Source organism: Microtus pennsylvanicus, chromosome 3 (genome assembly GCF_037038515.1).
Source record: "Microtus pennsylvanicus isolate mMicPen1 chromosome 3, mMicPen1.hap1, whole genome shotgun sequence".
Classification (NCBI taxonomy): domain Eukaryota; kingdom Metazoa; phylum Chordata; class Mammalia; order Rodentia; family Cricetidae; genus Microtus; species Microtus pennsylvanicus.
In genome coordinates, this window is record NC_134581.1 from 24,405,064 (window position 1) to 24,419,286 (window position 14,223).

The 14,223-nt window shown below is 43.2% G+C and overlaps 1 protein-coding gene across 1 annotated transcript; it reads left to right on the forward strand.

Annotated features, from left to right (window-relative positions):
• The first annotated feature begins 1,431 nt into the window (after nt 1-1,431).
• LOC142846960 (fas apoptotic inhibitory molecule 1-like) lies at nt 1,432-13,070 on the forward strand. Its single transcript, XM_075967725.1, has 4 exons — nt 1,432-1,542; nt 4,039-4,267; nt 8,713-8,762; nt 12,909-13,070. The coding sequence occupies exons 1-4, from the start codon at nt 1,432-1,434 to the stop codon at nt 13,056-13,058; spliced, it is 540 nt and encodes a 179-aa protein (XP_075823840.1). The 3' UTR covers nt 13,059-13,070.
• The last annotated feature ends 1,153 nt before the right edge of the window (nt 13,071-14,223 follow it).

A 14,223-nucleotide genomic window follows, 5' to 3' on the forward strand; every position in this document is an offset into this window, starting at 1 on the left:
TAGAGTGCTTGCCTGGAAAGCACAAGGCCCTGGCTATTTGTTTTAATTATTATATTTTAAAGGGGGTGGGTCTAAAATATACTTGAAATAAATGCATTTAAAGGGGGGGGGAGTTTAGAAAAGCTTTTGAAAAGGACAATTGACAGCTTCCTTCTGGTCCTACATTATTGGCACCTGCCAGGTGTAAGGGTAGTTTACAGCTGGACTCGTTGTTGTTGTTGTTGTTCCTACCATTAAAACTGATGTACTGGGGGCAACACAGGTCTTTCCTTGCTGTACCAGAAGCCACTTATGGTCCCTGTGAACTCTGTGGCCTGTGAGTCAGGTAGGTTCCCACAGGCCCCTTAGCTGTGTAGCAGTGTATCTGACTACAGAAACAACAAACAGAACACTGAGATATGCACTAGACAGGGGACACTGAGACAACCTAGCACTCTTCCCGTCTCGGGGTTTGCAGATCCCACTCAACCGGAGCCAGAACCCTGGGGCTGGGCTGGGAGCATTCATCACTCTCATGCATGGTAGGTAGGCCATACCAGGTGCCCAGCGACAGCCTCAGGGATATCACTCTGCGCAGGATTTTAGGTCTTCCTTGCTGCGAGCCAGTACCTCTGTCATCATCAAAACACACCGTTACTTTTCAGTGAATCCACTGGTTGGAGCAGCATCTTGGTGTTTTATTGTGGTTTGGTTTGGTTTGATTTAGACAGGGTCTCCAGTGGCCTCACCGCATCAGAAGATGACCTTGAACTCCTGACATCCTCCTGCCTCTACCTACCTGCCAAATGCTTGGATTGCAGGTATGTGCCACCATGCCTGCCTAGGACAGTATTGTTTGAAAATAGGTTCAAATAAACAATAACCTGAAAAGCTGAAGGCTGATATTTGTAGGGAAAGTACAAGACTTTGAACAACTAAAGAGCACAGCCACTGCGCAGCCCATAAAACCACGGACATGGCTTTTTTGTTGAGTTTTTTTGGTTTTTTGTTTTGTTTTGTTTTTTAGTGATGTGTGAACATGTATGTTGGGGTGTGTATTATGAAGTATGTGTGGAGGTCAGAGGACAACTCTGTGGAGTCGTCTCTCTCCTTCCACACTTGCATTGGCCCTAGGGGTCAAACTTTGATCATCAGGCTTGCACAGTAAGTTGAAGCCAGCCTGGAATACACAGCAGTCTGGCAGAGAGAGAGGGAGGGAGAGTAAGAGAGGGGGGGTAAGGAAAAAAAGGAAGAGAGAGAGAAAGGAAAAAAGAAAGGAAGAAAGAGAAAGGAAGGAAGAGAGAAAGAAAGAAAGAAAAAGGGAATGAAGGAAGGAAAAAAAGAAAAAAGAAATCTGTTATTTTCATCTCGAGAGGATTAATTGGCTCCTGTTTTAGCCCATTTTAATGACTTCATTTTTATTTACTTTGCCCTCTTTATAGCCCAGGGAAAATGTCAGATGTTGTAGCTATTTGGGACGTTATTTTAAGTGATGGAATCCACAAGATTGAGTTTGAACATGGGACCACATCAGGAAAACGGGTCGTATATGTGGATGGAAAGGTAGGAAAACATAATGAGACTGTATAGCTCATACTCCTCCCTCTCTCCCTCTTTCTTTGAGATGCGGTCTCCCTGTGGATCTCCTAATAACTTGCTGTATAGACAGGACTGATCGAGACCTCATAGAGAACCTCTTGTTGCTCACTCCCCAGTGCTGGGATTAAAAGCATGCAAGACTACAGCACCTTGTTTTCTTAAGCTTTTGTTTATTTATTTGTTTGTTTCTTTGTTTGTTTTACTGGGTAAGAATGTTTTGCCTTTCTGAGTGCAGGCACACCACCTGTGTCTGGAATTTTCTGAGGACAGAATAAGGCATCAGATCCCTTGAGCCTGCAGTTACAGACAGTTGTGAGCTACCATGTGGGTGCTGGGTATTGAACCTGAGTCCTCTGGAAGAGCAGTAAGTACTCTTAACATGGAGCCATCTCTTCAGCCCTGGAGCTTGGTTTTATTGGTGTAGCTTCTTCATATATGAAATCAGGGCTTTTTTCTGACAATGGTTATGTTTTTCACCTATTTATTTTTCTATATAAAGCAATCCAGTGGTAGTTACAGAAGGATACAAGAATATTAAATCTGGCATTTAAACTGAAAATGACCTTTTCTTTTCAGACAGGGTCTAAGTAGCACTGGCTGTCCTAGAACTCACTGTATGCACAGGCTGGCCTTGAACTCACAGAGATTCGCCTTCATCTGCCTCCCAAGTGTTGGAATTAAAGTTATGTGCCACCACACACAGAAAAATTATTTTTTTAAAAAAACTTTGATATTATGAATTCATAAAGTACAAACAACATTGTGTTTTGATCACTTCCTAGTGTTTTATTGCTTTGAAGAGGCATCATGACCGAGGCAACTCTTATAAAAGAAAGTGTTTAGTTAGGGCTTGCTTACAGTTTCAGAGGTTTAGTCCATTATCAACATGGCAGAAAGCATGGCAATAGACATGGCAGGAATGGTGCTGGAGAAGCAGCGGAGAGTTCTCAGCTGATCCACAGGCAGCAGGAAGAGAGAGTGAGCCTCTGGGCCTGGCATGAGCTTTTGAAACCCCCAGTGACACACTTCTGTAGTAAAGAGGCCACTTGTTTGTTTCCGAGCTGCCTGGCTGCTCAGACCTGAAATAATCACACAGAAACTATATTATTTAAATTACTGCTTGACCCATTAGCTCTAGCTTCTTATTGGCTAACACTTAGATCTTAATTTAACCCATCTTCATTCATCTGTGCATCACCAAGAAGTTGCGACCTACCAGCAATGTTTCAGGGTGTCTGTTTCTGGTGGCAGCTCCCTGACTTCTCTCTGACTCTGCCTTCTTTCTCCTAGCATTCAGTTTAGTTTTCCCTGCCTAGCTAAATTCTGCCCCGCTATAGGTACAAAGCAGTTTCTTTATTCATTAATGGTAATCACAGCATACAGAGGGGGAATATCCCACATCACACTTCCTCAAACCAGGCCACATGTCCGTTTTTTGCTTTGTTTTGTGCTGTTTTGTTTTTTGAGACAGAGTTTCTCTGTGTAGCTTTGGAGTCTGTCCTGGAACTAGCTCTTGTAGACCAGGCTGGCCTCGAACTCACAGAGATCCGCCTGCCTCTGCCTCCCGAGTGCTGGGATTAAAGGCGTGCGCCACCACCACCTGGCAAGGCCGTACTTCCTAATTCTTATAATATTTTCCACCCACCTCAAGCACCTTGAAGTTTTTATTATTTCTTACATGTTATATATTAAAGTTTCCCTGGAATCCAACGTAAGTGTCGCCACCTCTTTATGGTGCTACACTGGGAACCAAGTTTCCAGGACACGCTATGTTAGGAACAGAACTTCCATTCAGTTTTACCCAGACTACAGCATGTACTCATAGACAAACACTAACATCCTTAGTTTAGCCAAACAGACACATAAAATTAACCTGTAGGTAGCCCTTGGGTGACCTACGTGTCCCTTTTACTATGTCATCATTTTGATGTAGCATAACTCTTTTACTTTTGGATCTAAGGTTTATTTAACTTTATGAGTTTTATCCTGAATATTATCCTTAAACACACCTCAATGAGTCCTTTATACCTCATGAATTATTGGATCGTGAACTCTCTTAGCTAACATTTCGAAGATTATTCAGCCTTTTAGAAATTCTGTCGCCGGGCGGTGGTGGCGCACGCCTTTAATCCCAGCACTGGGGAGGCGGAGGCAGGCAGATCTCTGTGAGTTCGAGTCAAGACCAGCCTGGTCTACAAGAGCTAGTTCCAGGACAGGCTCCAAAACCACAGAGAAACCCTGTCTCGAAAAAAACCAAAAAAAAAAAGAAAAGAAAAGAAATTCTGTCATATTCCTTTATGCTGTGAAGAGAGTCAGATTCTTTTTATCCCCATTCTTTCTCATGCTTTGAGTTTCATGTTTGAAAGTGATGAATGAAAAATATAGACAATAAAGTGTGTGAAGAAAAAGTTAAACTTCCCTCTGTGTGTACATTTTAACCTATTTTATTTTGTCGTCTAGGAAGAGATAAGAAAAGACTGGATGTTCAATTTAGTGGGCAAAGAAACCTTCTGCATTGGAGCTAGAAAAATCAAAGCCACCATACGAATACTTCCTGTCAAAACTTATGTTTTGAAATATATTCTGGAAATTGAGGGGAAAAGCTTCAAGAAATATGTGGAAAACAGAGCAAAGACCACCAACACCTGGGTCCTGCACTTGGATGGCGAGAACTTTAGAATTGTTTTGGGTGAGTCAGGCCTGTTTTTGCAGAATACTTTTTTTAAGATTTATTTTTTCATTATATGTACAGCATTCTGCCTGCATGTATCACTGCAGGCCAGAAGAAGGCACCAGATCTCATTACAGATGGTTGCAAGTCACCATGTGGTTGCTGGAAATTGAACACAGGACCTCTAGAAAAATGGCCACTGCTCTTAACCTCTGAGCCATCTCTCCAGCCCCTGAATTTTTTTTAATTGAAAGTTCATAAAATACATTCTGCAATATATTCTGATAAATGGTTTCTCCTCCTCAATCTTCTCTTAGATCCTCCCCACCTCCCCACCCATCCAATGCCATGCTTTTTAAATCTCTTTAGAAAACAAACAGGTAAATTTTTTAAAAAAGCAAACAAAGCAGAATTTAAAAACTGGAAAAAAATCACAAGAAACACATGCACACAGAGACACACAAACAAAAAAATAAAATAAAATAAATAAAAACCAACAAAAACACAAAATTGGAACCCCTAATATACAAGCAAAAGATTTATAAGATTTTTTTCAAAAACCCAGACAAAGCAATATAAGAAAACAAATCTATAAGAACACCACTGGGTGTGTTTTGTGTTGGTTACGGCTGGGTGTGGGGCCTACTGATAAGTGTGGTTTACAGAGCCAGTGAGACGTCATTGGGAGAAAACTGATTTTCTTTCTTTGCCAGCAGTTGTCAGTTGGAAATCACTTTCTGCTTGTGTCCCCTTCTCCCTCTCAGCTCTGTCACCCCGTTTAGCTTGAACCCGCACAGACCATATTAGATTTTTATAGTGACTATCCAATCCTTCCTTCCACAGAGTTAAGTGAGAGATTTGATAGGAGAAACATTGCAGGAGCCGCCTTTTCCTCCTGCTTCCATTGAGCAAGTCATCATCCAATATTTAATCAACACTCGAGGTTTTGTTTTTTCTGACAGGAGAATACTTTATTTTTACATAAACGTGAAGCTTTTTATTTCTCTAGTTATTTAACAAGGAAAGATGTTAAGGGACAGTTCGAAGGAGAATTTCTAAACAAAACACAGAGCTGGAGATGTGGGGTGGTGGTACAGCACCTGCCAAGCATGTGCCAGGCCCTAGGTCTGGGCCCCAGTTTCAAGATGAAAGCAAAAGCAAAATCATTCCCCCCAAAACAAGAAAACTGAAAAAAAAACAGAAAAAATGAACAAAATCAAACATATACACATAGACAGTAATAAATATATATGTTCACATGCAGTTACATGTGTACATACATACTTGGTTGCTCAGGAATGCTGAAATGGGTTTGCAGACAGATGGGAAACTATTTGGTGTCAACAGAGGCGGTGAGATTCATTTGCATTTCTGTGGACAAGAGTTAGTTTCAGTACTATCATTATTATAAAATTGTGAACCATCTCAAGGCTAAAAGGTGGAGGCAGCAGTAAAGCGGACACTGACACAGAACAGGAGGAACTGGGAGAGATGGGCCAGCAGTTAAGAGCACACACTTTTCTCTCAGCGCTCAGATCCCAGCACCCACGTCTAGTGGCTCAAAACCACCTGGACCTCTAGAGCTAGGAACTGGCCATCCTCATCTGGCTTCCTAGGGCACTTACACTCCTGTGCACATACTCACAAACAAATGCATACATTTAATGAAAAAAATTAAGTTAAAAAAAGGTTACAGCCAGGCCTGGGGGTGCACACCTTTAATCCCAGCAACAGGAGTAAGAGGCAGGAAGATCTTTGAGCTTAAAACCAGCTTGGTCTACATAGAGACACCCAGGACACCCAGGGTCTGTTTTGAGAAACAAAATCAAAAGACAAAAAGGTTTTTAAAAGTTAGAAATGTAAGGTTTATTAGTAAGATAGGATTTTAAGCAGGCGGTAGTGGCACACACCTTTAATCCCAGCACTCGGGAGGCAGAGGCAGGTGGATCTCTGTGAGTTCGAGGCTAGCCTGGTCTAGAGAGTGAGTTCCAGGACAGAGCTGTTACAGAGAGAAACCTTGTCTCAAAAAAACAGAAAGAAAGAGAGAGAGAGAGAGAGAGAGAGAGAGAGAGAGAGAGAGAGAGAGAGAGAGAGAAGAGAGAGAGAGAGAGAGAGAGAGAGAGAGAGAGAGAGAGAGAGAAGGAGGAGGAAGAGGAGGAGGAGGAGGAGGAAAAGAAGAAGGAAAAGAAGAGAGAAAGCTATCAATTCCAGCTAAAGATTTTTTAAAAAATGTTGTCCTATTTTCTCTTCTGTTGTGATCAAAACTGTGACCCAAAGCCACATGAGGAAAAAAGGGTGCTTTCTTTTAGCTTGAAGGTTATAGTCCATCTTGACAAAAGTCATGCCAGGAACTCAAGTCAGGAACCTGGAGGCAGGAATCCTGGAGAAGCACTGCTTGCAGGCTTGCTCTCTCAGCTCCTTCTTCCACATCCATCCTAACTCAAGACAGTCTGTCACAGACATGGCCACAGACCAGTCCGGTCTAGGAAATTGAGGCTCCCTCAGATGACTATAGGAGTGTCAAGTTGGCAGCTGACGTTAACTAGGACAAATGTATATGTGTCATCTATATGGTGTGCATGATGTATATGTAATATATGTACATGTGTACATTGTGTGTGAGTGCTCTAGGGGGCCACGTAGAGGTCAGAGGACAGCCTTGGGTGTTAATCCTGGCCTTCCATCTTGTTTGGTTTCTTCTGATGCAGCAGGTTAGCTAGCGCACAAGTTAGGGGATTCTCCTGGCTCTGAATCCCATCTCACCATAGGAGGATGGAGACTAAAGACCCAAGACACCCATTGGAGCTTTATGTGGGTTCCAGGGTTCCAATTCTAGTTCCCATGCTTATGTGGTGACTGTTTTACCCTCTGATCCATCTCTCCTACCCAGTAGGATTTTTAAAACTAGCCTCCTCACTTCTAGTCTTCCTACTTCAGTTCCCATCACTAAATCACATTTACTATAATCATGTTAGTTCATCTATTTAGATCATATCTGTTAACTATCTCGAAAATAGCAGTTAGTCTACCAGTACCAGGTACTGAGAATACACAGATATCCATGCCTTTCCATTCTATTGTTAAACTGAAGGCTAGCATATAGCTTTCACTTATTCTTAAAAACTTCTAGATTAGCACACAAAGTATTAGATGTCATTGTGGCAGTTTTGAACAAAGTGGCTCTTTGTTCATTGTTTGGTTTGTTTTGTTTTTTGAGACAAGGTTTCTCTGTGTAGCTCTAACTATCCTGGAACTCACTTTGTAGGCCAGGCTGGCCTCAAACTCACGAAGGTCCGCCTGCCTCAGCCTCCTGAATGTTGGGATCAAAGGTGTGCACCCCCACTACCTGGCTGAACAAAGTGACTTTTTAAAAAGTTTATTTGTTTTTATTTTATGTGTATGTGTTTCTACATTTACGTATGTGTGCTACTTGCATGTCTAGTGCCTGTTAGACCAGAAGAGGACACCATAACTGGAACCAGAGTTATAGCCACCATGTGGGTGCTGGGAAAGAAACCTGGATCCTCTACAATAGCAGCAAGGGTCCCTAACTTCTCTTCAGTGCCTCACCGCTACCCCTTTGAGGCAGAGTCCCACTGTGTAGTCCAGACTGGCTTCAAAGTCATAGAGATTTAAGAGATTCAAACCGGTCTACCTCCCAAATGCTGGGATTAACAAAGCAGCTTTTTTAAAAAAAATGATTATTTAACGAAAAAAGTCTATCAAGCCAAGAAAGGTAGTTCATGCCTATAATCATACTACTCAAGAAGTTGAAGCAGAAGTATTGGTTGCAAGTTAGAGGTCAGTTTGGTCTACATAGTGAGCTCCAGGACACCCTATACGTCAGAATAAGAATAAGAGGAGGGGAGAGAAGGAAGAAGAGGAGAGAGGAGACGAGAAGAGAGGGGAGGGGAGAAGAGGGAAGAGGAGAGGACAGGAGAGGAGAGGGGAATGGAGGGGAAAGTAGAAAAGAGGGGAGGGGAGCGGAGAGGAGAGGGGAGGGGAGGGGAGGAGAAGGGAGGGGAGGGGAAGGGAGGAGAGAGGAGAGGGTTCCCTGGAAATATAGTTCATTTGATAGAGTGCTTGCCTAGAATTCAGGAAGCCCTGAGTCTGAGTTCTACCATGACACATAACACATTGGTTTATTATGGCATGTGACTGTAGTCCCAGAGAGATAGAAACAAGAGGGTCTGAATTTCAAAGTCATCATCCAGCCCTTGCCTCCTGAGTGCTGGAGTTACAGGCATGGGCCACCAAGCCCAGGTTTCTCTTTTCCTATTTGGGGTAGATAGTTCCAGCTGGCGGGGGCACTACCCTCTTCTGGTCTCTGTGGGCACTCGGCACACATGTGGTACACAGGCATGTATGCAAACAAAACACCCTTACACATACAAACTAAAATAAATACAAATGATTAACTTTGAATATAGAATTATAATATTTCAATGTTGTTCCTTTTTCAGAGAAAAACACTATGGATGTGTGGTGCAATGGTAAAATAATAGAATCGGTGGTAAGTCAGCCCTTAATTATTCCTAGTGCATGTAGATCAATGACCAAATGTGACTGCATTTCCTTATTCTAGGACTTTTTTTCCTGTGTAGCCCAGGCTAGCCTCAAACTCAATCCCCTCGCCTCAGCCTACTCAACATTGGCGTTGCAAGTGTGAACTGCCACAACCAGGTTCTAGTTCTGGTGATTCTATAATTAACCAAGGTAATCTTAGTAAAACCAAAAAGTGAAGGAATTGTCTTTTACTCTAAGGTCTGAAAATCTTTGTCAAACAGTTCCTGGGGCAGTGAAAGCCTGGAGACAACCTGCAGTCTGAGCTGGCACAGCCAGACACATTACCTTGTCTTTCCTGGTTAGGCTTTTATCCTGAGCAGTGTTCACATTAAAATATGTTCCTTCCCCAAGAGCTGCTGTCCTGCGGGGGGGGGGGTTGTTCCCCTAGAAATCACATGTAGCAGTCCCCTGGGCACTGATGATAGGAAAATTCTAGCTTTCCGCCCTCTGCCCTGCCAGTGCTGCTGACGGCAGATCACACTTGGGTAGGAAGGCTTTGCATATATCCTCAAAGCCACCGCACTTTTCCAAAAGTGAGGGGTTTTATTTGTTTGTTTGTTTTTTAAAAAGTAGTGATGTGCACAGTGTCAGACAATATGGAGGTATACAACAAAGGGCATTGTCACAAATGCCAGAAGATGAGCAGAATCTGTAGACCAGTATTGCAAAGGACTAGTGTTGTAATAGAAGCGGCGGGGCTGCGTCCCCAGCACCCCAGCCGCTTGGCTAGCTTATGCCCCGAAATAACAACACACAAACTGTATTCTTTTAAACACTGCTTGGCCCATTAGCTCTAGCCCTTACTGGCTAATTCTGATATCCCTATCAACCCATCTCTAATAAACTGTGTAGCACCGGTCTTACCCGAAAAGATACAGCATGTCTGACCTGGCGGATTGCTTCATCGAGTGCGTTTGCCCAGGAGAAGGGAACATGGCGTCTCTGCGCTCACTTCCTCTTCCTCCTAGCATTCTGTTCTGTTTACTCCACCCACCTATGTTCTAACCAATAAAATGGGCCAAGGCAGTTTCTTTATTTTTTTAACCAATGACCTTCCTCCATCAGACTAGCTCTCTGTTCTGCTCACCTTTTCCAATTACAGAGTCTAGTTGCTCCCACTCCAGGAGTAGGGAAGGGAGTGAAGGTGCTGAGAGAAAAGGTTGTTTAGGGGGGAACTACTCAGTTGACCACCTCAAATCTATTTGATCTCATAACCGTCGGTCTGAGGAGGTAGAAATCAGCAGTAGCAAAGGTGTTTTCATTCTTTTGTTTGTTTGTTTTTGTTTCTGTCAAGGGGGGGCAGTTCAAGACAGGGTTTCTCTGTGTAGCTTTGGAGCCTGTCCTGGAACTTGCTCTGTAAACTAGGCTGGGCTTGAACTCACAGAGATCCACCTGCCTCTCCTGGGATTAAAGGCAGGAGCTACCATCGCCCAGCGGCGTATTTTCATTTGTTAAGCCTGGCAGGTGTAACCTGGTCTCTTGGGCTTTAGCTCCAAAATGTAAGGCCATCCTCGGAATAAACCTGCTGAGAGTGGTCTTGTTCATGCAGAGGTCCAGGGAGTTCTCCAGGCCCATATGGTCCCTGTAGAAGAGCGGTCATTACCATGTGTGTGGTCAGGTACCTGCTGTGGGCTAACCACACAGACCTAGTGACCACGCCTCCCCTGGAAGTCTCTAGATACTCAGCACGTTGCAATCACATTTCCTCCACTCTCAAGGAGTTCTCGAGTACAACTGAAAAGGCTGTTCTATGGCATTAGTGACATGTTTTTAAGGACTGAGAATGTTGTCAAGTACTTGGCATTGAGTGTTGTAGAACACTCCCCTAACCTGTGGAAGCTTCAGTGTTCCCCGCCTACCGCTGAGGGAAAAGTGGTTTGAAATAAGGTAAAAATCACATTCACTCGCTATGTCTCTGTTCCTTAGTAACGGACAGGAAACCAGTGTGAAAAACAGTCCTTTGTAATCTGGTTGTCCCCTTCTTGTAACTGTAACTCAGCTGCAGAGCCGAGTAGACAGTGAACTAATCCAGCAGCCTGCCTCCACCCCGCCCCTGGCTGTACATACCTGCAAGGAGTGCTCGGGTTATTTTCCCCTAAATAGTATCACCCACATGATGCTTGTCAAGAAGCAGCTTACTGGGATTGTGTGGTTAACCCTTGTCCTGTCCTTCAAAGGCTTTTCCCAAGCATCTTATTAACGGGGTGAGGATCTCTGCACCCAAAGGTGTGCCTGGGTCAGTATTCAGTGCGTCTCCCTTCCCTTCTAGCTCTCTATCTGCTTGGTCTCCAGGATGCTCACAGTCAAGGCACCCAGTGTGGACGGGGGTGGAAGAGGGTGCGTGTGTATTTTGTTTGTCTGAGTTTCCAGTGCTGGGACCAGATCCAGTGTGTTAAGCATATTAAGTGAACTCCCTAGTGTGAACGCTTTGATCATGGTTTCCTTGATCTGTCCTCTAAGGCCTCCTCAACCTTCCTGATGCTTCAGCCCTTTAATGTAGTTCCTCAAGTTGTGCTGACCCCTAACTATAAAATTATTTTTTGTTGCTACTCCCTAACCGTAATTTTGCTACTGCTATCATAATCATAATGTAAATCTCTGTGTTTTCCAATGGTCTTAGGCAACACCCTCCCTCCCCTCATGGGGTCGCAACCCACAGGTTAAGAACTATGACTCCAAGGCTCTTCTTCCCCTCTCTCCACTGATGGAGGAAGGTCATTGGTTAAATAAAAAGAAACTGCTTGGTCCTCATTGGTTAGAAGATAGGTGGGAGGAGTAAACAGAACAGAATGCTGGGAGGAAGAGGAAGTGAGGTCAGACTCGACAGCTCTCCTCTTGAGAGCAGACGCCTCAGAGAGACACCATGCTCCCTGCTCCCGGGAAGATGCATGCAATGAAGCAAGCCGCCAGGTCAGACATGCTGAATCTTTCCCGGTAAGACCGGTGCTACAGTTTATTAGAGATGGGTTGATCGGGATATCAGAATTGGCCAGTAAGGGCTAGAGCTAATGGGCCAAACAGTGTTTAAAAGAATACAGTGTCTGTGTAATTATTTCGGGTAAAGCTAGCCGTGCAGACGGCTGGGGTGTTGGGAACGCAGACCCACCGCTCTTATTACTACACTCCACTATTTCTATCTCCCTGTTGGTGCTGTTGAGCAGAGATAGAATGCGAACCATGAGTATTATCAAGTCTCGTGTGTGATTTTAACATTTCAGCGGGCATGCTAAAAAATTTAATTAATTTTAATGTTTAATTTAAATCAAAGTATCAAGACTATTAAGATAAGGATGGAGACTCCTATCTGCAAACCCAGCATTTGGCTGTGGGAGCACAGGAGCACTGAGGCAGGACAGTTACCATGAGTTCCAGGATGGCGTGGACTGCATAATTAAATTAGAAGTCAGCCTGGGCTACAGAATAAGATTCTAGTTCAAAAAACAAAAGAAAGGAATTATAATTTAACATGTAATCAACAAAAGAAATTATTAGTGAGTTATGTACATGTATAGGTTCCCACTGGACTTCAGATCAGGTATGTATTTTAAACTTACGGTGTGGATCTCATTGCTAAGTAGACATATTTCAGGTGCTTGATAATGGTGTCCAGTTTTCATTACTAAGTGTTTATTTTTTTTTTTTACAAACCACCTAATACCCCAAAGGAAGCAGGATTTTGAACTGGTTGAGAGTAGTCTCCTTGCAGAGTGCACTTTCAAGCCATCTACCTCTGTTTACTCATCTGTCAAATGGGCACAAGAGTACTTCTATCAAGGTCACCGTCATGATAGAATTAAGTGGAGGCAAAAGGACCAGGAGATTAAGGCCAGTGAGTTCTGGCTTAATCTAAACGTGACTACAGAGTAAGAACTTGTTTCAAAAACCAAAACAATTAGTGAATAAGAATAAAGAAATAAACTCTTGATTTATAATGGAATCATAAAGTTTTGTAAGCATAAGCTTTAAGCTCTAAGTCTGCGATGCTTAAGTTTTACCAACACATTATTCATTCTACCACTGGTGATTTTAGACGTCGTTACTGCTCCAACAAAGCGATTTCTGGACACTGATGCTTCCTCCCTTGCTGTCCTAGGGCGAGTTTGTAGACGATGGGACTGAAACACACTTCAGAATTGGGAACCACGATTGTTACATAAAAGCTGTGAGCAGCGGGAAGAGAAAAGAAGGGATCATCCACACACTCATTGTGGATAACAGGGAGATCCCAGAGGTCTCTCAGTGACTGCTTCTGAATGAGTTCCAGGCGTCAGGACTTACCTCGGTAATTAAATGTGTTCACGCTGTACGTGTCAGTAGATTTAATCTGCGATGTTTCTATTTTTATCTTTTGTTACTCGACACTGCAATATTCCAATGGTCAGAAAGGAAATGGTGTGGAATCTAAATTAGGTGGAATTTAAAAATAAAAAAGTTTTAAACTTTTTATTTCTCTTATATCTGAGTACGTGCTTGCATGCCACAGTGCATATATGTTGGTCAGAGACAGCTTTCTGGAATTGGTCCTCTCCTCCACCGTGTGGCTTCTGAGGGCTGAACTCAGGCTGACAGGCTTGGCTGCAAGCTTCCACTGAGCCACCTTGCTGCCCATAATTCATCTCACAAATGATGTAAAAATGTTTTAAACTTAAATGGAAAATAATATAGAGGCCCAAATCAAGGACATTGTGTGTCAGTAATCTTCACCAGGGCACACCCTGTAAAATAAAATCTGTACTGTACCCCATGTGTTTCGACAAATGAACATGCCTTCATATTTTTTTCTCCTGTGCAGACAGGTTACCTCTACATTAAAGCGAGTAGTTAATAATGGTCTATCCAGGGGTTTGTCGTTATTATTTTGGTTTTTAAAGACAGGGTTTCTCTGTGTAGCCCTGGCTGTACCAGAACTCACTCTGTAGACCAGATTGGCCTCAAACTCAGAGATCTACCTGCTTCTGCTTCCCAAGTGCTCGGATTAAGGGTATGTGCTGCTGCCGTCACCTGACTGATATATTCGGCTTAACTGGAAAAGATAACAAACATTTTCTATCTGAAAACATCAGATTTCGTGTCACATAACAATTTCACTTTAAAATGTGTTTCTAAAATTGTCGCTGTTTAATCCATACCATGACAAAAATACAAGAGGAAAACCAGCAAGCCTGCTTACACCTGTTATGTTAGCTTTCCTGGGGGAAAGGAGAGAAACGTCCATTTGTCTGATGTAGCATACCAACAGACCAAATGAATGATCCATCCAAGCTCAGACTGATGAGCTAGGAGCTTCCTGATGTTGCCTGCAGGACTAGGATGATTCCAAAGCTGTTGCATGGCTGGAGTCCCAGCTTCCCGGTAAACCTGCCACTTTCTCTGCTCTAGCACCTGAGAACGCAGGAAACCAGGACACA